The sequence below is a fragment of the Pleurodeles waltl genome, chromosome 3_1, assembly GCF_031143425.1.
Source record: "Pleurodeles waltl isolate 20211129_DDA chromosome 3_1, aPleWal1.hap1.20221129, whole genome shotgun sequence".
Classification (NCBI taxonomy): Eukaryota; Metazoa; Chordata; class Amphibia; order Caudata; family Salamandridae; genus Pleurodeles; species Pleurodeles waltl.
In genome coordinates, this window is record NC_090440.1 from 1,864,531,947 (window position 1) to 1,864,559,240 (window position 27,294).

Consider the following 27,294-nt stretch of genomic DNA (forward strand, 5'->3'; position numbering starts at 1 on the left):
TGGGGGTTTGTTAAAGACACGCATGCCACTAACCCATAGTTGTGCGGCTTCATGGTAAAGGGTGATGTTGAGAAGTGCGAACCCGCCAGCTCCTCAGCGTAGCGTCACAATTTTATGCGACAGTCACACTCTTTGGTTCTGCCAAACTAAGTTTGTAATTGCAGATCTGGCATTAGAGAAGAATGCCCTATCTACGTCTAGTGGTAGTCCCTGAAAGATATATATAATGCACAGGAGTATTGTCAATTTCACAGCGTTTATATGGCCCAACCAAGAATAGATGCAGCAGGGCCCATTTTTAGGTCAAGCATTCGAGGCCTCTTGTATATACTTTAGTATATATTCTATACTTCTTTGTGGGGTCTCTGCTTTTTCACTGGTTTGTTTCAGTGTCCTTAAAAAATCCTTGCTTGCTAGTGGTCAATCCTTGCTTTTTGTCCCACCTTTTCCACAGCTGTACACTCCCCTGGAGCATGGCCCTAGTACTTGTACCCTTCCACTTGTGCCTTTGAAGCATGTGCTTAGGGATTACTTTGTTCAAAGGCTAATAGCATTTGACCAGAGCGCTGGATGCTTCAGTGGCTCCAGTCTGTTTCTGTTAACAGGGCTCTAGTCTATTACTTACTTTTCATCTGCAGTGATGTGTGACTTTGTTTATTCCATTCATTACTCTCCCTCACACATTTTCTGTTCTTGCTTTACAAATGTTTGTCCTTTTGTCTGTCTCTGCAAGCTCTCAGCATCACTTTGAACCGGCTGCTTATGTCAACTGTTTTACTTTTTATTTTCAGTTTGTGGCAAGAAAACACTAATAGCTGAAACTCGAGCGAACACGAGAGCTATTGCAGTTCAAATGCTTGTTTTATTCTGGTGGCATGTTATATTATTTCTTCCGTAAAATTCTCCACGTGGTTAAGTGTAAAATGGTGACTTGCAAAACATGCGAGGCTAGAAGGGCTCCGCAATCGTGTCCCAGACTGGAAACAAAACAACAGGACCCTATTTTCTGAGGTGCCAACTGCATTCCAGGCCTCTGTACAAACCTGATGCTAGGCAACCGCTATCACCCAGCAGGATCAATCAGGGCATACTGCCTATTTCAAAGGCATAAATCACAGCCCAGCAAATAGAGGCAAAGATGAACTGAACAGCATACAACAAGCGTGGTGCAGTATCCTCAGAAACAGCAACACTTACTTTGTTTGAGGATTAGATGATTAGAAATGGCGGATGAAATTCCGGTGATTGTGTATGGTTGATGGTCACAGTTGCGAGGGCCAGTGTCTTACTTAAGCCATTGTAGAGCTATCCAAATACAACTGTTTTTTCAATCTTCATTATAAATGAAAGATATTGATGCAGGCTTACGTTATTGTATATATACTTGGTGGATGTGTGTGCGCGCAAGTTCGAGCACGGGTTTCCACAAAGACTTATTAAGATGTTTCACAAGCAAAAATTACCATGTTGCACAAAGTTTCAGAGCGGTGCGTATGAGCAATGTCAGTTTATGAGTTATGAAAGACAGGTGAGCACCGATAACACAGAAGTTTAACTTCATACTTAAACACACGCAAGCACAAACATGTATATACAGATACATGCATATGTGTGTGTATAAGTAAGTCTTCATATAAATAGATGGGAGCACATGCTCGCAGATAGTAAAATCAAATGCGTGCATGCACATTTAGAGTAAAAGGATGCTTTTTGGCAGTTTGCCTCTCGTGTATATTGCCCTGGAATGGCTTTCAGGATGAATTTTATTGCCTCAATAAGCGTAGCTGCCAAGGTTTCAGATTGCTATGTGTGACATTTTCATAATGTCAGTGTAATTATAATTGACATTTCAACAGCTATGAGTAATCTAGCGCTTATAGCTTATATCGCTTCAAGGGGTCCTAACGCTTACACTGGAGTGTGCTGTTGGAACAGTGAGGTGCTAGCGGTTTGGTTAGTCAGTGGCTTTTACTCCAAACCAAAACACAAGGGTAAAAGACATTGTCATTTACAACGCCAGTAGCTCTAACTCTTGCAGATGCGAGACCTATTGCATTGCAAATGCTTGTTTAAAATCTGCCTTCAACTGTCTGAGTAAACGGGGGAAGTTAGCTTTATAAAGGTCAGTCACTCTAGGAGTTATTTTAATCCCCAAATACATGATTTCTTTCTTCATCCACAGAAAGAGAGAGGCCACTGCTATATCTTTCATAACAGGGGATTGAAACGTCAGATTAAGAAGGAATGATTTGTGTAAGTTGACCCGGACCCCTGCAACTATCTCAAAGCGCTTCAGTTCTAGTTGAAGGGCCAGTAGCAAGGTCTGTGGGGAGGTCAGCGAGAGCAGGATGTCATCTGCGAAGAGAGAAAGTTCATGTTCCTGAGTCGAATGACAGGCCTTCTACAGTAGAGGTCACCCGTATCTTGGCAGCTAAGGGTTTGATGCAGAAAGCAAATAGTAGTGGGGACATCCCTGTATTGTACCACGTGCCAGAGAAAAATATTCTGATGCTGTCCCATTTACTATCAACCCAGATCGTGGGCATCAGTAATTAGTTTGTATAATTGATATAAAATTGGTTGCTAAAGCCAAATCTACAAAGGGTGTGAAATGGGAAAGGCCAATCTACCCGGTTGAAGGCCTTCTCAGCATCTAACGGCAACAGGACCGGTGGTATGTGCTTTTTGGTTCCCTTGTCTGGCAAAATGTCCTCCAGTCTGTTGGCCAGAATTTTAGTATGAATTTTAGAGTCTAGGTAAGCAGTGCTATCGGCCTTTAAGAAGCACACAGCAAGGGGTTATTTTCTGGTTTCGGTAGTACACCAGGAAGTATCAACACTTTAGTTTTAAAGGAGTGGAGCTTGGCAAGAATGTCTCTAGATCTTTTCCCACCTTCAGAAGTCTGTGGCCCCACTCTGTGCACTCTCTCGATCCACACTTCTGGATGTCCCACGCACAGGAGCTCCGCGAAGAGGCCTACTACGAATGCCTCCAGGTCGGAGCCTGTGCTGCCCTCCTCCAATCCCGTAATTTCCATGTTGTCTCCGAGAGCAATTCTCCAGGTCCTCACATTTCAATAGTGTAGCTGGGATTGGAAGTGCATCGTGGTTTGTTCAAGAGGGCCTATGCGTTGCTCCAGCTCTTGTGGTTTGGTGTCGAAGTCCAGAATTAGTGTCGACAGAGTCCATGTCTGATTGGAGTGAGGCCAGGTGAGTGCCCACATCAGCTCTGAAGGTCTCAAACGAGGCAGCCATGTTTGCTTCAAGTTTCTCCCTGAGCTCTTCTTATCAGAGCTTCACCCATAGCTGGGGTCACCACAAGGGTGTTCCCAATATGATTAAAAAGAACAGTCCGGTGTGGGGTCAAGTCCGCACTAAACGCCTTATGGAATTGTGCCGTAAATCCACCAGGCCCTGGTGATTTGTGGTGCTTGAAAGAATCTATGGTGATTTGCACCTTTCATTGTTATAGGCGAGTCCAAGGAGTCTAAAAGGGATGCAGGGAACCGTGGGAGCAAGACTTCATCTAAATAAGCCATTTGCTCACTGCCAAGGGGTGAGTCTGGGGTACAGATATGTTCATAGAATTCTCTGAATGCCTGTGCTTTTCCTCACCTCCGTGTTCTGGATCTCCCATTTGGCCCCTTTAATTTGTAAAATATATTCCTTTTCCTGTTTAGCCCGCAATTGATTTGCTAGTGCTGCGCATTCTTTGTTCCTCTGATCATATGTAATTTTCATTATGCGCAGTAACTGCATCGCTGCCCTGTTAGCAAATATGGCTTTAATTTTCCCCCTAAGTGATGTAACCTTCCTTTGAAGAGCTAAGCTTGGAGAATCCTTGTGGGCACACTCAGGGAGGAGGAGTTCAGCTTCCAGGGCTTCGCGTTCCTGAGACTTTTGTTGGTTACGGGTAGACAAAGAAATACATTTCCCCCTTATTACTGCTTCAAAAGCGTCCTGTGTAGTGGTGGGTTTAGTGTCTTGAGGTTTATTCATTTGGAAATATTCTCTAAAGAATGTGCGTAGTTCATCTCTAAATAGACGATCGCGAGTGAGGGTTGTCGGGAAAAAAAAGCAACAACAAAAAACACCTTCTAAAGGAAGGTTTCGGGCCGTCCCACTCCAACAAAACCTCAATGAGAACCTGGTCCACCATGGCACTAGGGTGGATACTGGCTGCAGCAATGGCTTGATGTAGTCTTTGGCTAACAAATATGTGGTCTAGTCTAGAGAACGTACAGCGAGTGTGAAAAAAGGTATAGACTTTAGCTATAGGGTATAAAGCCCTCCAATTCTCTAATAAGCCTAGCTGGGGTATTGCAGTCTTTGTACTCCTATGGAAAATGCCTGCTTATAATCTGTGAGCGCAAGTGCTATCCAAGGTGGGGTCCCAAATGTGGTTAAAGTCTCCCATCAAAATGAGATCCACTTCTGCAAAGTCACCATGTAATTTGAAATCAGAATTGCCTGGTACTGGGGGCATATATATTAGTTGCTATGGTACAGAGGTGACCTTTTATATATCCTTTGACCATCAGCAGTGTATCCTCGGTCTGATTTAGTACCCTCCACTTAGAATTTGAGGGAGAAGTGAAAAAGGAGTACGACCCCATTGTGTTTGGTGGCAGCTAATTGATAAGTCAGAGGGTATGATTTAGGTTTCAATCTGTGTCTCTCGCTTTGCCTAAGGTGCGTTTCCTGTGGAGCTACTACGTCATAGTGCCTGTCAAGGATATATTTCTAGATTTGTTGGCGTTTGGGCAGAGAGTTTAAGCCCTTGGTATTCCATGATATGGTGTTAATTACCATTCTCGAGGGTGATAACTATAATGCTTAAAGGTTTGTTCCTGTAGGTCAAATATTCAACAATAACATCAACAAATATCCTTCTCCTCTTGCATGTACAACAACTATGCACACCTAGCCAATGGTTAAGTAGGTAAGCATGCATGTGTTAGGTTTTTACATCAAAAGCAAAAACGACTTTCGAGTAGATCAGCTCTTCACCTGGTTTTTAGGTGCAGAGAAAGGCAAAGCTGTGCAAAGGAGGACCCTTGTGGACAGTCCTGTGGATCAAGATCTGCTATGCACTGGCCAACAGATAACCCCCTGAATTTCTGAGAGCCCATTCCAGTTCCACAAGGGTCAACGGTGATACCATGAGCTCTGCCTGTTCTAGACATCTGCCAGGCTGTGGCATGCAGGTCTGTGCATGCACTCACAAGGCTTGCACACTGTGCCATGCTGAGGTCTGCATGGCCCAGGTCTTCTTCTGACTGTCTGACAAAGCATGTAGCAATGCCATGGCAGATATGGTCTCAATGGGGCTACCTCAGAATCATCTCTGGTCAGTCTATACCCCAGAGCTACTCACTCGTCACTGTGGGCAAACCATCCCTTGACCATTATTATTCTCAGAGGTCCCTGAACTCTAACATCAGGGCCAGTGCACTCAAATGTGAGGAGGTGCAACCTCGGCACTAAAACTATCACATTATCTTTCCTCTCGTGACAACTGGCCGTGGCCAGTGGAACTCTACCAGGAGTTATGTGATTTGAGCGCAGCATGGGAGAATGAGTGTGATTCTCGCCGCAGAGTTCTGAAAGGTCTCCATTATTCTGGTGAGATTTTTGTTGCTGCAAACATAGAAAACAATTTCTCAAAATATTCTCCTTCATGATCAAATTGAAAAGCTCGTCATGTGTCTCAACTTTGCAGCAACAATCTACCGACTTGAATGAGTAATCAGCAAAGTCTAATCAAGGCTGTATGGGTACCTAAATATTCTGACTATACTGCTCTGTAGTAAACCTGTATTTGTTCATAAGAATCCCTTCATAAATATATTGTTTGCTTTCTTGTCCGAGCTAAACATTGCATCACAAAAGAGACAATCCTCCCATAATCACCATAAACCAACGCTTCTCCTTTACATCAGCCATTCAGCTCTTGAGAAGTAACCATTTTTTACATCATCCCCCACTTCATATTTAGATTTTATATCTTTAGGGTAGTTGGGTTCCAACTTCCCCACTCCTCTTTGCACACATTTTATTGTTATCAGCACCAATGGTTCTGGAACCTTTCTAAGCCTCCAAGTCCACAGGTCTCAGGTCAGCCCTGTGAGCCTAGGGTACTTTGCATTGCAAATAACAAGGGCTGCATGGTGCTCTGCAGCAACTACATTCTGCTCTGCACCAATGTAGGAGGCTGGTCCTCTATGTAGTGTGCAAAACTAGGCACACTGTGCAGGGGGTAGAGGCAACCACACGGTTTCCGGAGGTAAAAATTAGACCACCTAATGCTCCAATTTTTAAGGTAGCTGGTCGAGCAGTTAGGCTAATTCAGGCGAAGTGCTAAGCATTTGTTGTACTCTCAAAGTCAATCATGCACTACATGCACTCAATGTATAACTTGAGACCAGAAGTTATACAAAATACTTCAGACTTACATAATTAAGACCATGATGGTTTAGATATGTTAAGTATTTTTTGAGTTATGACTTTTTAAAGTTTTAATAAAGTTTGGCTTTATGTGCGATAGGAATCAATAGGTAGTCATGCATTAAAAAATGGTACAGTTGGGCTATCAGTCTCTTCTTTTGCAGGATGGTTGAAGCAGTTGGTGGGTACACTGTGCTGGCTGGAGAGCCTCAGGCGGCTCCCGGTTCCAGTGGGAGCAGGCACAGGGCCACTCGGAGAGGCCACTTGGAAAAGGAGCTTGTTTGCAAATTTAAAGACGGTGCCTTGGGGTCCCCTTGGGCTGTCAAGGTCGCAAAGGGTTAGGGACCCGGGGTGCACAGCAGGTTCCGTGATGCAGGGCTTAGGGCGGCTGGATCCAGGGCGACTTGGAGGTCTTGGATGCTATGTGCCATGGAACCCTTTGGAGCTGGAGGTGAGTCTCTTTGAGGGCTGATTACAGGAAAACAGGGGCACTCTGGCAGGAGGTCCTGAAGCCCCTCGACTAGGGCTTCCTCCTCATCCTTTTTCAGCTCAGAGAGAGCTGGTTGTCCGACGTCAGCTGACCAGTATCCAGGGTATTGGCATAGCTCGACCATTGGAGGGCCCAGTGCCACCAAACTTGGCACACTTGTAGGTTGCATCCGGGCTGTCATCAGCGTGTTGTCGGGTCCAGCTGCGACTTCTGGTTGTGGAGATACTGAAGTCAAGTGAAGTGACCCTCACAGGCTTGTTGCTTCTTGCTTGGTTGTTGAGTGGTGCCTCCCCTCAGAAGGTATATCTGGGGTGCTTTTTGAAGCCAGGAGGTCCCCTGGGTTTCTTGGGGTCAGTCCAGTGTCCAGCTCCTCCGCAGCGGCGATTTTCAGGTCCTGGATGCAGCAGGCAGTGTGTGTCACCTTTTCTTGTGCAGCAGGTCCAGTTCTCTTGCTTTGGATCTTTTTTGGTGCTGGTCTTCTTTGCCCTTTCAAATCTGATTTTTTTGGGATAGGGGAGCCCACTAAATACTGAATTTAGTGGGTGTTTTAGGGGGAACCTAGTAGTGTCTATTGGGACACTTAACTTTGGGTGGCTGCGCCCACTATAGTGACCACTTCTTGTGGGAAGGGTCACTGTCCTAAACCTAATTGGCTATTTCCTCCCATTCCAAGACAGAGGAAACTGATTCAGAGGGTCAAGGGCGGTAGCTCTTTGAAGCTCACTGCCAGGGCAATGCATATTTCTGAGGGAGGGGGTGTTAGCTCCTCCACCCAGGAAGAGCATTGTTTTACAAACCAGAGAGACATGGCTCTCCCCCAAGGTTTGTGCATTGGCTGTCTGGATGTGGCAGGCTGGTTGGAACTAGTCTGCCATCATGCCAGGATAGTTAGATTTTGCAGGGGGTCACATTTTATAATACATACGGTACTGGTACCATTTTGGATTTATCATTCTGAGATGTTTGATACCAAACAACCCAAGGTTCAGAGTGGCCATCATGTAGCTGGGAAACTCGTGTTTGACCAGTGTCCAGCACATGCATTAAAATGGCTGCTCTATCACTCATTATGACCTAGGTTTGACAAGGACACATTGGGGGGCATATTGCTCATGCAACTATGCCCTCACATATAATGTGGAGCACCCTGGCTTAGGTCTATAAGGCCTGCCAGAGGGGTGACTTACCCATAGTAAATGCAGTGTATGGTGGACAGGGCGCACACACAGGCAGTGCCGGGTGCATCTGGATGCATGGCCCTAGAGTGTGGCACAATCAGTGCTGCTGCCCTCAGGGGTCTACCCCATGCCCTGGGTACCTAAGTATCTTTTACTGGGGACTTACAGTGGTAGCTAAAGGTGTATCCAATTACTTTTACAATAATTTAGGGAAAGAACACTGGCACTGGGAACCTGGTTAGCAGGATTCCAGTGCACTCCAGTTCAAGTTACAAACAAGGTGCCAGTTTCTCACACCCAGCTTTGCCTCCTGTGCAGATGCTCGAAGGGTGTGCACATAAGAAATGTCAAGACCAGGTAAAGGTGTCACTGGGAAACTATGGCTTGGGGAGAAATAAATGAGTCTCTTTGATTCCATGTCAGGGAGTGGATGCAAATGAATTCAGGTTAATATTGCTGGCTGAATTCTGCACAAGGCTCAGGAATGAGTTTCTGGGTGAGGAAGTTTGGGTTGCCCAGAATAGGGGGATGGTGCTTGGCAACTTACCGATTAAATGGGGGTCCTCAATAGAGTTTAGCTCAGGTACCCAAAATTGTGTCTGCAGAGCCTTACTGAAGGTAAGTAGGGGCTCAGAAATTGTTTGACCAGGATGAAGCACTTAAATTAGGACAGTGGTCTTAACTACCTGAGTAAGTAATTTAAAATCAAGGACCTCTGCCACCCTAAACACCACTACTACAAAGGAGGCACTATTCTCTGCGGCTGGGTCCAGAGGCAAAACTAACCCAGTGTCTGACCTGGATGCCTTTATACAAAACTGCCAAACAATTCATAGACATGAGCTCTTCCGAGGGGCATGGTGCTGCGTCGGAAACAGAGGGGTGGCCAGCAAGCTGAAAGTGCGTGGCTTCACATGAGGTCAGGGTGGTGCCAACCCAGTGTCAGACAGCACTATGGGGTGGTCATTGTTACTAGTGTCGATGGCATCAGTATATTGTGCTCTGGCACAGGTTGTGGCACCAGAGAGGGAGCTGGTACCAAAGGTGTTCCAGAACCCAAAACGAAACAAAGGATCCAGCAGGCGCTGAGGGTGGACCTGCCTGCAGAAGCAAAATTGGGAGGCTCCTCAGCTCGTTGGACCCCAAAGGCGTGCCAAAGCGGATCCAATAACAAGCAAAAAGCTGCAGCACAGCTTAATGGAATTCTTTGATTTGCTGTTGCTAATGGCCAGGAAATTCAGGTTTCCGTGAAACAAGTGTCACCTCATTCGCCATACTACATTAACTATACCATGCACTGTGTTCTCTAAAACAATGTCATTTTCGATGCCATTACTGTTGTTATAATTGCTATAATTTCACATGCTATAATTTATATAATATGCAAACGTATAACAAAATGTTTGGAGAAGGGGTGAGATAGTTAATGTGTGGCAAGTGAGGCGACAAGACTGTACATAGGTGAGCAGATTATAATAAATTCAAGGTGGTGCGTAAATGAGAAATTTAAGTTATAGCTATACATTTGGAACTTCTCAAGTGTGTATAGTTTAAGTTGAAAGAATAAGTAAAGTTTTCCTAACTATAACCTGGCTTTAATCTTTGTTTTTTCATTAAATATATACATAGATACACACACACCTGAGCATTAAGAACTAAAGATTAATCATATATGTGCTCTCTGAAGGAGTTTTAATGGGTTGCTGAGTCCTGTCCTGGAAGGATGTAAACCAATGAGTGGTTGTCCTGGACGTATAGTAGCTTATGTTAACCCACAGTTTTAAAGGTTTATTTCTTGTACCAAAGACCTCTGAAGTACCACGAAATCAAGGTGATGACAAGGTGTTATACATGTATTTTATCTATCACGGTAGCTCCTCATTAAAGGGTGAGGTAAGTATATATCAAGTATAAGAGTTAACATTGAGGGGACTGAGCGCAGCATGTTTTAAAAACAGATGCATTTAACAGAGCTATAGAATGTACTGTAAGTTACTAGCCACGCTTACATAATTCTGCCTTCCTCTCTGGATACCTCTTACTTAAGAGCTCAATCTCGAGTGGAAAGGAGCCCATCAGTGAACAAATCAGTCACTATATAAAATGGTACCTCTTGAATTGTTGACAGCAAAGACAGCTTCAGCATTATTCAATTCAACTGAACTTTTGCTGGAATTCGATAGCCGGATGCCTCCAGGAGGAAACAAACTTATTTTCTTCGTGGATTCCAAATTGCTGTCCTGACATAGTTTATCATCTGCTTGATGGTACGGTACCCTTAGAGGGACTGCTGTGCATCTAGACGGAAAAAGGTAGACTGGAATTAACCTAAGGTGCATAACAACTAACTTGACAAAATGAAAATGTACACTTCAGATTTTAGATTAAGAATCAGTTTTACATTGTGTGTGTAGTTTCAAATTACTTAGTCGCAGAAGAGTCATTCATATAAGAGCCCAAATATAAAAATAAAAAAAAACACCCAGAAGTTTCTGCACAGTAGAAATTCGCAATCCCTTGTGAAAACAATATAAAAGATGTAAAGCAAACCATAATCTGAAGTTTATATAATAAATTTAACATTTAAATTTCAAAAGATGCCCGAGCCCTGGTTATGGGTACTTTGTTCAAATCTGATCTGGGCAATATATACTCAGTATGAAAATGTTATTTATTTTTAGCTACAGTTTACCAGCATTGATATCTTTCATAGATTCACATGCTTAAATTACCCTCAGTAACAAGCTTGGATATACTTGGCATTCAGTGTTTACATACAGTGAAAAAACATGCATGTTAACACTGAACTCTGTAGTCTATCCATCTGAGTAGTTGTCCTGAGCTCCAACAGGTGGAGAGACCAGGTTAAATTCTACTCAATTGCTCCAAAGAAGATAACCAACAGCAGGTAGTTTAAGAGCCGTGAAAAAGGAGTGGAGATAGTTACATGTGACTATGAAAACTTCCAAATTTGAAGGAACTGCTAATTGCAGTCCTTGTTCTAAATCATAGGAATAAAACTGATTTAGTCCTTGCCTCAAAAATTGGGTGCCAGTCCCCACTATGTGCACCAAGAAGGTACTGTGGGTCTGTAGATGGATATAGGACTCCACTAAGCAGAAACACTATTGATTTGTAACTCTACAGCATGGAAGGTCAGTTACCAGTAGCAACTACAATGTTCAGCTCTATTTGTATTACTTTCTTTTATTCCTTTATTGCTTCTTTTCAATTGTAGCAGAGTAGCCATTACATTCCTTCTTTCATTGTATTGCTTATTTATGCTTCCCATTCTATTTGGTTATTTTGTGTTTCTTTTCCAACGTCCTTTGAAGGAGGACATCTGTTCCAGTAGTAATGATGTCAATAGAACTAGTACTGAATCCTAATCTTGGTTTATGCTCTTCACCAAATTTTTTAATCACCATCACATCAGTTTAGCTTTGGGTTCCTATTGCTGGCTAGATGTTTCTCTTTCTCAGACTCATTCTTTCAGCTATTCAGGTATCTTCTCTTGCACCGTCCTACATCCCTTCTGTCCTTTTACTGCCAATTTCTGCTATTTTCAGATTTGATTCTGGTATACACTATGCAGTATTTTGCTTTGCGTTAAATAAATCCAAAGGCAGCGTGCTGCACTAGATAATTTTATGGTTGTCCAAGAAAGTTTGCACAAAGGGCAGCGCATGTCTGGCACAGAGGGGAAGCCTGCTATGTTCTAACTGGGGTCTTTGCTCTGAAGTTGTGATCGGAGAGGCTGCTATAAATGAGCCATGATTATTCCAAGAAAACCAGTGCGTGGCACTGAATGATGCCTCAATCTCCCATTTTTAGGTCTCGCCTGGAACAAGGCATCACTTGAAACATTTTGTTGGCTTACAATGGGCAGATAGGCTACCCACTGCTTACCACTAGTTGGCTTTATTACTCATCCCCTTGCTTCTCTTTGGTCAGCGCATGCCAGCTTCACTTCCTCTGTTGATTTGCTCCTCTCCTACAGTATAGTCCAAGTACTTTTTTCCTTCCAATGCTCATGCTTTTGGTGCTACTTTTTTACTTCCGCGCTGAGGCACTCTGAAAGAGCACGTGCTTGCAGGCCATCTCCCACATATGTTTTTACCATAGTCCCACTCTGTGTTGTTGGTTGTCTCCTCCCACCCCACAGTGTTGTTGTGTGCTCCCTCCCACCTTTCTGCTCCTCTCCATGTTGTTTGCCCCTCACACCCAGCTGTGTTTGGCTTCTGGCTGCTTCCCATCCAGCTCCATCCTGTTGCTTGCCCCTTACAACCCTTCTACCCATCTCATGTTTTTGCTTTCTACTTGCCCACTTCCTGCATTACTGCTTTTTCCCTCCTGCCCACCCGAAACAAAAAACGGAAGCAAAAAAAAAAAACGAAAAAAAACAGTAAAGCCAACAGATCTCCCTACGCAACATACTTGTAAATGCAATTCTATTTATATAGCTCTTTCTACTCCACACAAGGCATTGAAGCACTTCTCAATGAGTAGCACGCTACTTCGGAAACCAAAGGGGATTAGTGGCAGATTAGTAGAGGGAAATATAATTTGTTAATTGGAGCAGTGGACATGTGAGCCTATTAGTTGAACTAAATAGGATAAAGGAGGGATAGGAGGAGGAAAGAGTCTAGAAGAACGAGTTACTTACCTTCGGTAACGCCTTTTCTGGTGGATACACTAGCTACCTGTGGATTCCTCACTCACTGAATTTTCCCCCTGCGCAAGCTTTCGACGGAAATTTTCTTCCTAGCTTCTGCACGTCAACAAGGACGTCACAATTGCCCACGCAACGCTGTCTGACGTCATACAGGCAATAAGAGGTCCTCGCCGACGTCAGTACCAACATTTTTTACGTGCCTCTGAGACGAATAGGCAATCGAAACAAATATTTATACAACAATATTTAATTACACCAATAGATAAAAACATCAGCCCAAAAATGTAAATAGACAAAATTATATATAGATACATACTATGTATAGCAATCTCACAAACTCTTTTCTCTTTTTTTTTTTTTTTTTTTAAATATGTACTTATATACATAAATATATACATTATATATGGAAGTCATAAACTACCAAGAGGAGCACACCCAAGGATAGCTTGGTAAGACCAGGCAGGCAACGGGGAGGCGGGAGGGACCGTGAGGAATCCACAGGTAGCTAGTGTATCCACCAGACAAGGCGTTACCGAAGGTAAGTAACTCGTTCTTCTGATGGATACAACTACCTCACTCATTGAATAGAGTCCCAAAGCAGTACCACACTCGGTGGAGGGTGCCTAAATGGTCAAACCAAGAAATCCTGCAGCACAGACCGTGCAAAATGGCCATCCCTCCTAACCTCCGAATCCAAGCAGTAATGCTTTGCAAAAGTGTGGAGGGATGACCAAGTTGCGGCATTGCAGATGTCAACCACAGGAACACCCCTAGCCAAGGCCGAAGAGGTCGACTTAGAACTGGTGGAATGAGCTCTTATTCCATCAGGGGGTTCTTTCTTTGCCAGAGAATAACACAGCTTAATGCAAAGAATGAACCACCTGGAGAGTGTTCTCTTGTGGACTGCCCTTCCTCTCCTCTTTCCCACGTACCCGATGAAGAGTTGATCCTCCAATCTAAACTCCTTCGTTCTGTCTATGAAGAAGCTCAGCGCTCTTCTCGGGTCCAAACGATGTAGTCTTTCTTCCTCTTTAGAAGGATGAAGTGGAGGATAAAAAGAGGAGAGAGTAATAGTCTGAACCATATGGAAGGGTGAAACCACCTTTGGCAAAAAAGCAGCCTTGGTCCTCAACACCACCTTATCTACATAGAAGGATGTATACGGGGGGCTTAACAGAAAGAGCCTGCAGCTCACTCACTCTTCTAGCAGAAGTGATCGCAACAAGGAAAACAGTCTTTAACACCAATAACCTTATGGGGCAAGAATGCATGGGCTCAAAAGGTGAACCCATAAGAAACGTTAAGACTAGGTTCAAATCCCACTGAGGCATAATGAAAGGAGTGGGAGGAAACTTATTATTGAGGCCTTTTAAAAATCTTAATACTAAAGGAGATTTAAATAAAAGAAGGTTGGTCTGGAAGACACAGAAAGGCTGACCGGGCCGACAAGTAGCCACTGCACAACCACTCTGTGCCAGGGACAACACAAAAGACAAGACATCTGATAAGTTGGCACGTAAGGAATCAATTTGCCTTTCTCCACACCAACACACAAATTTAGCCCACCTGCTAGCGTAGATAGATTTAGTGGAGTGTCGCCTGGCTGATAAAATAACATCCACTACCTCAGGTGGGAGAGAAAAGGAACTCAGGTTGCCCCGTTCAATCTCCAGGCATGAAGGTGCAGGCTCTGGAGGTGGGGGTGTAAAACCTGCCCCTGCAATTGCGAGAGGAGGTCTGCCCTGTGAGGGAGACAGAGCGGGGGCACAGAGAGAGTTAGAGAAGATCCGAATATCATACCCTCAATGGCCAATCCGGAGCTATTAAGATGACATGGGCCCGGTCTTGGCGAATTTTCCTCAGAACCCGAGGAATCAAAGGTATGGGGGGGAAACGCGTAAAGCAACTGGTCGCACCAGGACATCTGAAACGCATCCCCCCAATGTTCCTTGCACTGGATACTGGAGGCTGCAGAACAACTGGCAGTGCCAGTTCTCCCGAGTGGCAAAAAGATCTACCCGAGGGATTCCCCACATCTGGAAGATTTGCTGGACTAGATCTGGATGAAGATGCCACTCGTGATTGGTCGAGAAGTGCCGACTGAGACGGTTCGCACGCACGTTCAAGACTCTGGCCAGATGGTTTGCTACCAAGCAAATCCGGTGGTCCCTTGCCCAGGACCATAGTCGCAAAGCTTCTCTGCAGAGAAGGTACGACCCTACTCCTCCCTGTTTGTTTATATACCACATCGCGGTAGTATTGTCCGTCAAGACCTGAACCGACTGACCGCGAAGGGAAGAGAGAAAGGCCTTGAGAGCCAGATGTATTGTCCGCAACTCTAACAGATTTTTGTGAAACATCTGTTCCACTGGAGACCAGATGAGCTCCCCACCCTAGAGTGGAAGCATCCGTTATTACTGTGGTCACCGGCGGAGGTTGCGAGAACGGCCTTCCTTGGGAAAGATTGCCGCCCGCAACCCACCATGTTAGATCCATTGCAGCGTCCCTGGAGATCTTTACTGATCCCTCGAGATCTCCTTTGTGTTGAGACCACTGCTTTCGGAAGCACCACTGAAGAGCCCTCATGTGCCAGCGAGCGTGAGTGACCAACAGAATGCAAGAAGCAAACAGACCGAGCAGACGTAGGACCTTGAGGACTGGAATGACCGCTCCACTTTGAAACATTGGAACCAACGCCTGAATGTCCTGAATCTGCGGAGGAAAAGCGCGATTCAATGTTTTATCCAGTACTGCCCCTATGAACAGGAGGTGCTGAGAGGGCTCCAGGTGAGATTTGGGCACGTTCACAGAAAACCCCAGGTCGAACAACAACTGGGTTGTCGAGTGCAGGTGATGCAGCACGAGCTCCGGAGACTTGGCTTTGATCAACCAATCGTCCAGGTAAGTTCAATAACCTCCCCCCTACAGGAGTGGTATGTGAAGGAATTGGTGGAAGACTAAGGCTGCTTCCCACGCTGCACCCCTCCAGAGGAAGAGGCAGAGTGCTGCTGGGCAGCTCCTCTGGTTTGGACCCTACCCGTCCCCTGTATGATCTATAGGAGAGAGCAGTGGCGGGTTGTTGTTGAAATCTGCCCCGAAAAGGAGGAGGATGAGCCACGACCAAACCCCCTAAATCTTCTGAAGAGTCTCGAAGAGGAGGCCTGCAAGCCTAATGACTTTGCTGTGGCCCTACTCTCCTTAAATCTCTCAAGGACAGAGTCCGCCTTGGATCCATAAAGTTTATCCCCATCGAAGGGAAGATCCAGCAGGGCTGACTGGACATCAGATGAGAAACCAGAGGAACGAAGCCAGGCCTGCCTCCTCGTATCAACAGCAGTGCCCATAGCCCAGGCCACAGAATCAGTAGTGTCCAGCCCCGACTGGATCCCTTGGGTTTGCCGCAGCTTGAACATCGGAGACCAGACTCAACACCTCCTGAGGCACCTCAGTATGGGACGACTGTCTCTTCCATTAGGGCGTAGATGTATCTGCCCAAAATGCCTGTGGCATTAGTAGACTTGAGAGCCATACTGCAAGATGAAAGCCTTCTTGGAAGATTGGTCCATTTTCTTTGAGTCTCTGTCTGAAGGCACTCCCAGAAAAGAACCTGGGGCAGTCAGAGATGAACATGAAGCCTGAACCACCAGGGTCTCAGGGGTCGGGTGCCTAGATAAAAAGCCTGGATCCGCAGGAGCCACGCGATACCTGCGTGCCACTGATCTATTAACAGCCGAAGATGACACCGGCTTCTTCCAGATCTCTAAAATTGGTTCTAACAGAGCCTCATTAAAAGGCAGAAGAGGCTCTGCAACTGTCGAAGCAGGATGTAAAACCTCCGTTAAAATATTGGTCTTAGATTCAGACACCGGCAAGGGAAGGTCCAAAAAGTCAGCTGCTTTCCTTATTACAGAGTGGAATGAAGCAGCCTCCTCTGTATATTCTCCAGGAGATGTTAAGTCCCATTCTGGAGAGGTGTGTAAGCCACTTGCCGTATCTAAACCCTGGAGATCCCCCAGAGGTTCTTCAATCTCTCCTTCCTCCAAGGCCTGCTTCCGATACTCATGCTCCTCAAGAAGGCAAAGAGCAAGCCTTCTTGAATGCAGCCTCGCTTCAATCCTTGGCTTCGACAGGGCGTCATCCGATGTTGATACCGGACGCCGATCCTCGGATCCATCTGACGCCGGATCCATCGACGCCGTGGACTTCTTTGGCGCCGTATGAGGCAAACGATGAACAGGAGAACTCTCCAGCGCCGGACCAGCAGATCTACTCGGCGTCACTGGCTGTGAAGTCGACGCCATAGGAACCGGCGCCGAGCTAACACCTCCCATTGGAAGGAAGGGCATGAAAGGTGCCGGTCGTAAAGGAGCCGGAGCACTCATATTGAAGGCCAATGGACCCGAAGGGCCAGCCGGTCCACCACCTGGAGCCATCTGTTGAAAAATAGCAAACATCGCATTTAAAAATGCGGAACGGTTGGCTCCTGGGGCCAGGAAAGCCGGATACTGCGGAGCCTGGGCTCGAGGTGACATCGGCGCTGGCCCCAGCGTCTGAGAAGCCGGTGAGAACTCCTGACGTTGAGGAACCTCAAAAACAGATGGTGGATTCAAAGGCGATGTCGGCGAAGCTGGTGAAGCCGGTGATGCAAGAGGCGTCTGCGGAGTGATGGTGGGACTAACTTCCCATGTCTTTCGGCGTCGAGCCGAAGGCGACCTCGAGCGCGATCGCTCCCTACTCGACCGGTGCCAAGAGTCACGATGACGCCGATGGGACTTAAGAGAAGATGACTTGCGTCGATGCTGCTTCTCCCTCTTCTTGGATTTCGCCAAAAAGAGTTTTGCTTCACGCTCCTTCAACGCCTTCGGGTTCATCCGTTGACAGGAGTCACATTTCTCCACGTCGTGGTCAGACCCGAGACACCACAAGCAGTCTACATGTGGGTCCATCACCGACATTTTGCCTCCGCACTCATTGCAGGGCTTAAAACCCGACTTTCGTTGAGACATGCTTTCTTCTCGAAGAAAGAAACAGTAACAGTAACTAACTACGCAGAGTAGAAACAGTAGCTCCCTCGAAGAATAACGGTCGTTAGAAGGCACGGAAAAAAGGGAACTGACGTCGGCGAGGACCTCTTATTGCCTGTATGACGTCAGACGGCGTCGCGTGGTCAATTGTGACGTCCTCGTCAACGTGCAGAAGCTAGGAAGAAAATTTCCGTTGAAAGCTGACGCCGGGAGAAAATTCAATGAGTGAGGAATCCACAGGTAGTTGTATCCATCAGAAAGGGTTATTTGGGAGATCATAGTAGAAAAAAGAGGTTTGTGGTGAGTCCGAGTGAAGGTAGGGGATATAATGGAAGAGGTATAGGATGAGGCAGTAGTGAGTTGAAGATTTTTGTATTCCTACGGTGGGAGTAAAGTGATAAATATATAGATACATAACTTCATAAAAATGTATATAGAAAATAACGGAGATAACATTTTATTATATAAGTCCCATTTACATGTTAGATAAATATTTAGAAGCTCATACTTTCAAGTACTGCTCTACATGAAGCTAATGTATTTATTACATTTGTTTATATTTTTGTTTGGTACTTTTATGCTTTGCTTATGTTTATTTTATAATTTTACCCAATTTTTCAATAGTGAATCACTTATAGATTCAATGGTTATCATCACATTACACAGAGATAGGTAAAACAGAGACCCAATTAACATATAATCAAACATATGTAAACTATGTAGTAACCAATATACATGTTAAGCATAAAATATATATAGTAACAATAAGTATAAACATTTGTTAAGCCGACCTTTAGGAATATCTGTATACTTTTAAAACGCTAAACAGTATTTATTGGTACGAAGAAATGCACATATCTAAATACATACATGTAAAGAAATGGCTCCCTGTTGCAGTTACCCCCCACTTTTTGCCTGATACTGATGCTGACTTGACTGAGAAGTGTGCTGGGACCCTGCTAACCAGGCCCCAGCACCAGTGTTCTTTCACCTAAAATGTACCATTGTCTCCACAATTGGCACAACCCTGGCATCCAGGTAAGTCCCTTGTAACTGGTACCCCTGGTACCAAGGGCCCTGATGCCAGGAAGGTCTCTAAGGGCTGCAGCATGTCTTATGCCACCCTAGGGACCCCTCACTCAGCACAGACACACTACTTGCCAGCTTGTGTGTGCTGGTGGGGAGAAAATGACTAAGTCGACATGGCACTCCCCTCAGGGTGCCATGCCAACCTCACACTGCCTATGGCATAGGTAAGTCACCCCTCTAACAGGCCTTACAGCCCTAAGGCAGGGTGCACTATACCACAGGTGAGGGCATAGGTGCATGAGCACTATGCCCCTACAGTGTCTAAGCAAAACCTTAGACATTGTAAGTGCAGGGTAGCCATAAGAGTATATGGGCTGGGAGTCTGTCAAAAACGAACTCCACAGCTCCATAATGGCTACACTGAAAACTGGGAAGTTTGGTATCAAACTTCTCAGAATAATAAACCCACACTGATGCCAGTGTTGGATTTATTAAAAAATGCACACAGAGTGCATCTTAGAGATGCCCCCTGTATTTTACCCAATTGTTCAGTGCAGGACTGACTGGTCTGTGCCAGCCTGCTGCTGAGAGACGAGTTTCTGACCTCATAAGGTGAGAGCCTTTGTGCTCTCTGAGGACAGAAACAAAGCCTGCTCTGGGTGGAGGTGCTTCACACCTCCCCCCTGCAGGAACTGTAACACCTAGCAGTGAGCTTTAAAGGCTCAAGCTTCGTGTTACAATGCCCCAGGGCACTCCAGCTAGTTGAGATGCCCGCCTCCTGGACCCAGCCCCCACTTTTGGCGGCCAGTCCAGGAGAGATAATGAGAAAAACAAGGAGGAGTCACTGACCAGTCAGGACAGCCCCTAAGGTGTCCTGAGCTGAGGTGACTCTGACTTTTAGAAATCCTCCATCTTGTAGAAGGAGGATTCCCCCAATAGGGATAGGAATGTGACCCCCTCCCCTTGGGAGGAGGCACAAAGAGGGTGTACCCACCCTCAGGGCTAGTAGCCATTGGCTACTAACCCCCCAGACCTAAACACGCCCTTAAATTTAGTATTTAAGGGCTTCCCTGAACCTAAGAATTTAGATTCCTGCAACTACAAGAAGGACCGCCGAGCTGACAAACCCCTGCAGAGGAAGACCAGAAGACACCAACTGCCTTGGCCCCAGACTTACCGGCCTGTCTCCTGCCTTCCAAAGAACCTGCTCCAGCGACGCTTTCCAAGGGACCAGCGACCTCTGAATCCTCTGAGGACTGCCCTGCTTCGAAAAAGACAAGAAACTCCCGAGGACAGCGGCCCTGCTCCAAAAGAACTGCAACTTTGTTACAAGGAGCAGATTTAAAGACCCCTGCAACTCCCCGCAAGAAGCGTGAGACTTGCAACACTGCACCCGGCGACCCCGACTCGACTGGTGGAGAACAACCAACTCGGGGAGGACCCTCCGGCGACTCTACGACTGTAAGTAACCAAAGTTGTCCCCCCTGAGCCCCCACAGCGACGCCTGCAGAGGGAATCCCCAGGCTCCCCCTGACCGCGACTGTCTGAACTCCATTTCCAGACGGCTGGAAAAGACCCTGCACCCGCAGCCCCCAGCCCCTAAAGAAACGGAACTTCTGTGCAGGAGTGACCCCCAGGAGGCCCCCTCCCTTGCCCAGGTGGTGGCTACCCCGAGGAGCCCCCCCCCTTGCCTGCATCGCTGAAGAGACCCCTTGGTCTCCCATTGAAACCTGAAGGAAACCTGACGCGTGTTTGCACACTGCACCCGGCCGCCCCCGCGCTGCTGAGGGTGTACTTTCTGTGCTACTTTGTGTCCCCCCCGGTGCCCTACAAAACCCCCCTGGTCTGCCCTCCGAAGACGCGGGTACTTACCTGCTGGCAGACTGGAACCGGGGCACCCCCTTCTCTCCATTATAGCCTATGTGTTTTGGGCACCTCTTTGACCTTTGCACCTGACCAGCCCTGAGCTGCTGGTGTGATAACTTTGGGGTTGCTCTGAACCCCCAACGGTGGGCTACCTTGGACCAAAAACTGAAACCTGTAAGTGCCTTACTTACCTGTTGAAACTAACAATAACTTACCTCCCCCAGGAACTGTGAAAATTGCACTGTGTCCACTTTTAAAACAGCTTGTGTTTTATGTAAAAAGTATACATGCTAAAGTAATGATTCAAAGTTCCTAGAGTACTTACCTGCAATACCTTTCAAAAGAGCTATTACATGTAAAATTTGAACCTGTGGTTCTTAAAATAAACTAAGAAAATATATTTTTCTATAACAAAACCTATTGGCTGGATTTGTCTCTGAGTGTGTGTACCTCATTTATTGTCTATGTGTATGTACAACAAATGCTTAACACTACTCCTTGGATAAGCCTACTGCTCGACCACACTACCACAAAATAGAGCCTTAGTATTATCTCTTTTTACCACTATTTTACCTCTAAGGGGAACCCTTGGACTCTGTGCATGCTATTCCTTACTTTGAAATAGCACATACAGAGCCAACTTCCTACATTGGTGGATCAGCGGTGGGGTACAAGACTTTGCATTTGCTGGACTACTCAGCCAATACCTGATCACACGACAAATTCCAAAAATTGTCATTAGAAATTGATTTTTGCAATTTGAGCTATTTTTCTAAATTCTTAAAAGTCCTGCTAGGGCCTTGTGTTAGTCCCTGTTTAGCATTTCCTTTTAGAGTTTAAAAGTTTTGTGAAAGTTTGAATTAGAACCTAGAACTAGTTTTAGATTCTTAAAAAGTATTCCAACTTTTAGAAACATAATGTCTAGTACAGATGTGAATGTGGTGGAACTCGACACCACCCCTTACCTCCATCTTAAGATGAGGGAGCTAAGGTCACTCTGTAAAATAAAGAAAATAACAATGGGCCCCAGACCTTCCAAACTACAGCTCCAGGAGCTTTTGGCAGAGTTTGAAAAGGCCAACCCCTCTGAGGATGGCAACACAGAGGATGAAGATAGTGACTTGGAGGAAAATTCCCCCCTACCAGTCCTATTTAGGGAGAACAGGGCCTCTCAAGCCCGGACTCCAAACATAATAGTCAGAGATGCTGCTTCCCTCACAGGAGGGACCAACATCTCTGAAATCACTGAGGATAACTCCAGTGAAGAGGACATCCAGTTAGCCAGGATGGCCAAAAGATTGGCTTTGGAAAAACAGATCCTAGCCATAGAAAGGGAAAGACAAGAGATGGGCCTAGGACCCATCAATGGTGGTAGCAACATAACTAGGGTCAGAGATTCTCCTGACATGTTAAAAATCCCTAAAGGGATTGTGACTAAATATGAAGATGGTGATGACATCACCAAATGGTTCACAGCTTTTGAGAGGGCTTGTGTAACCAGAAAAGTGAACAAATCTCACTGGGGTGCTCTCCTTTGGGAAATGTTCACTGGAAAGTGTAGGGATAGACTCCTCACACTCTCTGGAAAAGATGCAGAATCCTATGACCTCATGAAGGCTACCCTGATTGAGGGCTTTGGATTCTCCACTGAGGAGTACAGGATTAGGTTCAGGGGGGCTCCAAAATCCTCGAGCCAGACCTGGGTTGATTTTGTTGACTACTCAGTGAAAACACTGGATGGTTGGGTAACTGGAAATGAAGTGCATGACTATGTTGGGCTTTATAATTTGTTTATGAAAGAACACATTTTAAGTAACTGCTTCAATGGAAAGTTGCATCAGTATCTGGTAAACCTAGGTCCAATTTCTCCCCAAGAATTGGGAAAGAAGGCAGACCACTGGGTCAAGACTAGGGTAACCAAAACTTCCACTGGGGGTGACGAAAAGAAAGGGGTTACAAAGCCTCCCCAGGAGAAAGTGGGTGACACTAGAAACAAAGAAAAAGAGTCCTCTGTAGGCCCCCAAAAACCAGACCAGGTGGGTGGGCCCCGAGACACAACCCAAAACAAAGGTGGGTACCAGGGTAAGAACTGGGATGCCACTAAGGCATGGTGCCATAACTGTAAACAGACAGGGCACCACACCAAGGACACTTCTTGTCCCAAAAACAAACCCCCTAGCAAAATCCCAGGGGTGACCAGGGTAGCCATTGGGGATGACTCCTCAGATGAGGAGGTCTTCATAGCCTTCAACTGGAAAAAGGGCCCAACAGGTGAGTTGGAGATTCCAGAGGAAAGTAGACACTTCCACCACCTACTGGTGAATGGAATCCCAGCCACTGCCCTGAGAGACACTTGTGCCAGTCACACTATTGTGCATGACAGGCTGGTGTTCTCAAACCAGTACATCCCAGGTGAGACTGCCAGAGTAAGAGTTAGCCCAGACAGGGTCACTGATAGGCCAGTGGCTTTTGTGCCCATAGAAGTGGGTGGGACTTTTAGCTGGAGAAGGGTGGTAGTCAGTACGGACCTCCCCCTTGATTGTCTCCTTGGAAATGACTACCCAGAGGTTAGTCAGAGCCCAAGAGAGGAACTGGTCCAGTGCCAGTCCTCTCCCAAGGATTCTGGAGGTCCTGCCCCTGCAGTAACTGCAAGTAGGCCCCAGAAGAAAACGAAAAGAAAACAGAGTAGGAAAGGTGGACAACCTTTAGCCAAGGTTCCAGCAAGCCAGGGAGATTCTGCTCCAGTAGGGGAGAACTCCAAAAATGGCACTGTTAAAGTCCAACCTGACCCACAAGAAGTCCTGGCTAGTCAGGCAACTGTTAAGCCTGAGTGGGTGGCTCCTCAGCTAACAGAAGAAAGAGTGGAAGAAGGGTGTTTACTACAAGATGTGGTAACCCCCCACTCTAATACAGTAGACAGGCACCCTGAACCCAAAGAAGCCTGCAACTTAGCCCCCTCCCTTGTAGGTGAAGAGCTAAAGGGGTGGTTCTGGGCACTGACAGCTGTCAGTGGCCTCTGCTGGGTGTTCGCCTTTATGGCTGCACTATCCTTGGCATGGTGGTCTGACCCCATGCCAAATAGCAAGTTAGGACCCCTGACCCTGTTGGTCATGGTGGGGTTACTCCAGCTCTGGGTAACCTCTTTGGGTAAGCTAGGGATGACCCTGGCTAAGATAAGATTAGCAGAGGTGGATACCTCTAACCCCAAAATAGAGAGAATGGGTGGAGACATAAAAAGTACAGACAAGAGGCAATTCAGACTAGGTCCTATCAGTGTGGAAGTGGGTCAGTTCCCCAGAGGGAATGACCTGAACATGAGGATGTAAGGCAGAGTAGGCCCTGCAACAACCCAGCCTATTTCCTCTACTCTTCCTCGCCTGACAGACTAGGAAGACTCTCCCAGCTTTGGCTGAGTCTCCTGGCCTGTGGGCTGGGGGGGGGCTTGTGTAAAGAAATGGCTCCCTGTTGCAGTTACCCCCCACTTTTTGCCTGATACTGATGCTGACTTGACTGAGAAGTGTGCTGGGACCCTGCTAACCAGGCCCCAGCACCAGTGTTCTTTCACCTAAAATGTACCATTGTCTCCACAATTGGCACAACCCTGGCATCCAGGTAAGTCCCTTGTAACTGGTACCCCTGGTACCAAGGGCCCTGATGCCAGGAAGGTCTCTAAGGGCTGCAGCATGTCTTATGCCACCCTAGGGACCCCTCACTCAGCACAGACACACTACTTGCCAGCTTGTGTGTGCTGGTGGGGAGAAAATGACTAAGTCGACATGGCACTCCCCTCAGGGTGCCATGCCAACCTCACACTGCCTATGGCATAGGTAAGTCACCCCTCTAACAGGCCTTACAGCCCTAAGGCAGGGTGCACTATACCACAGGTGAGGGCATAGGTGCATGAGCACTATGCCCCTACAGTGTCTAAGCAAAACCTTAGACATTGTAAGTGCAGGGTAGCCATAAGAGTATATGGGCTGGGAGTCTATCAAAAACGAACTCCACAGCTCCATAATGGCTACACTGAAAACTGGGAAGTTTGGTATCAAACTTCTCAGAATAATAAACCCACACTGATGCCAGTGTTGGATTTATTAAAAAATGCACACAGAGTGCATCTTAGAGATGTCCCCTGTATTTTACCCAATTGTTCAGTGCAGGACTGACTGGTCTGTGCCAGCCTGCTGCTGAGAGACGAGTTTCTGACCTCATGCGGTGAGAGCCTTTGTGCTCTCTGAGGACAGAAACAAAGCCTGCTCTGGGTGGAGGTGCTTCACACCTCCCCCCTGCAGGAACTGTAACACCTAGCAGTGAGCTTCAAAGGCTCAAGCTTCGTGTTACAATGCCCCAGGGCACTCCAGCTAGTGGAGATGCCCGCCTCCTGGACCCAGCCCCCACTTTTGGCGGCCAGTCCAGGAGAGATAGTGAGAAAAACAAGGAGGAGTCACTGACCAGTCAGGACAGCCCCTAAGGTGTCCTGAGCTGAGGTGACTCTGACTTTTTAGAAATCCTCCATCTTGTAGAAGGAGGATTCCCCCAATAGGGATAGGAATGTGACCCCCTCCCCTTGGGAGGAGGCACAAAGAGCGTGTACCCACCCTCAGGGCTAGTAGCCATTGGCTACTAACCCCCCAGACCTAAACACGCCCTTAAATTTAGTATTTAAGGGCTTCCCTGAACCTAAGAATTTAGATTCCTGCAACTACAAGAAGAAGGACCGCCGAGCTGACAAACCCCTGCAGAGGAAGACCAGAAGACACCAACTGCCTTGGCCCCAGACTTACCGGCCTGTCTCCTGCCTTCCAAAGAACCTGCTCCAGCGACGCTTTCCAAGGGACCAGCGACCTCTGAATCCTCTGAGGACTGCCCTGCTTCGAAAAAGACAAGAAACTCCCGAGGACAGCGGCCCTGCTCCAAAAGAACTGCAACTTTGTTACAAGGAGCAGATTTAAAGACCCCTGCAACTCCCCGCAAGAAGCGTGAGACTTGCAACACTGCACCCGGCGACCCCGACTCGACTGGTGGAGAACAACCAACTCAGGGAGGACCCTCCGGCGACTCTACGACTGTGAGTAACCAAAGTTGTCCCCCCTGAGCCCCCACAGCGACGCCTGCAGAGGGAATCCCCAGGCTCCCCCTGACCGCGACTGTCTGAACTCCATTTCCCGACGGCTGGAAAAGACCCTGCACCCGCAGCCCCCCAGCCCCTAAAGAAACGGAACTTCTGTGCAGGAGTGACCCCCAGGAGGCCCCCTCCCTTGCCCAGGTGGTGGCTACCCCGAGGAGCCCCCCCCTTGCCTGCATCGCTGAAGAGACCCCTTGGTCTCCCATTGAAACCTGAAGGAAACCCGACGCGTGTTTGCACACTGCAGCCGGCCGCCCCCGCGCTGCTGAGGGTGTACTTTCTGTGCTACTTTGTGTCCCCCCCGATGCCCTACAAAACCCCCCTGGTCTGCCCTCCGAAGACGCGGGTACTTACCTGCTGGCAGACTGGAACCGGGGCACCCCCTTCTCTCCATTATAGCCTATGTGTTTTGGGCACCTCTTTGACCTTTGCACCTGACCAGCCCTGAGCTGCTGGTGTGATAACTTTGGGGTTGCTCTGAACCCCCAATGGTGGGCTACCTTGGACCAAAAACTGAAACCTGTAAGTGCCTTACTTACCTGTTGAAACTAACAATAACTTACCTCCCCCAGGAACTGTGAAAATTGCACTGTGTCCACTTTTAAAACAGCTTATTGTGTTTTATGTAAAAAGTATACATGCTAAAGTAATGATTCAAAGTTCCTAGAGTACTTACCTGCAATACCTTTCAAAAGAGCTATTACATGTAAAATTTGAACCTGTGGTTCTTAAAATAAACTAAGAAAATATATTTTTCTATAACAAAACCTATTGGCTGGATTTGTCTCTGAGTGTGTGTACCTCATTTATTGTCTATATGTATGTACAACAAATGCTTAACACTACTCCTTGGATAAGCCTACTGCTTGACCACACTACCACAAAATAGAGCCTTAGTATCATCTCTTTTTACCACTATTTTACCTCTAAGGGGAACCCTTGGACTCTGTGCATGCTATTCCTTACTTTGAAATAGCACATACAGAGCCAACTTCCTACAATACATGTACTCCAATTATACATGTTTGCATATGCTGTACATGCTTTTAAAAAAATATATTTTATTTACCATTTTAAAACATATCAAAGAACAAACATAGCAATGCAGTTCAAACATGTACACTGTACAGTATATAAATGAACAAGCATCAGCACAAATTATATATAATATCTTGTGGGCTCAGAGGGCAATTGAGCAGCATCAGGCAGAAAACAGTTAGTACTGAAATAGACAGATTGACATGCGTGGATTGAATTCAACATGATCTGGCATAGTTAGTTACCTGCGACGTGGGAGGAGAGGTGGCCAATGTGAACAAGTAGTCCCTCAGTGGCTGCCAAATGTCCTTCGACCTAGATCTCACAGGCTGTAGTGAGGTGTAAAGTTCACTATTAGTGTCGCAAACCGTGAGAGTTGCTAACCAGGAATAAACGCTAGGTGCATGTTTAGACCCCTCCCCC

The 27,294-nt window shown here is 46.5% G+C and overlaps 1 protein-coding gene across 1 annotated transcript in view; it reads right to left on the reverse strand.

Moving 5' to 3' along the window:
• Positions 1 to 27,294, reverse strand: part of SGO2 (shugoshin 2) — a 266,669-nt gene that overhangs the window by 141,228 nt on the left and 98,147 nt on the right. The window contains exon 6 of the mRNA XM_069225946.1: positions 10,225 to 10,412. Coding sequence (XP_069082047.1) covers positions 10,225 to 10,412 — 188 coding nt within the window. The remainder of the gene's footprint in view (positions 1 to 10,224; positions 10,413 to 27,294) is intronic.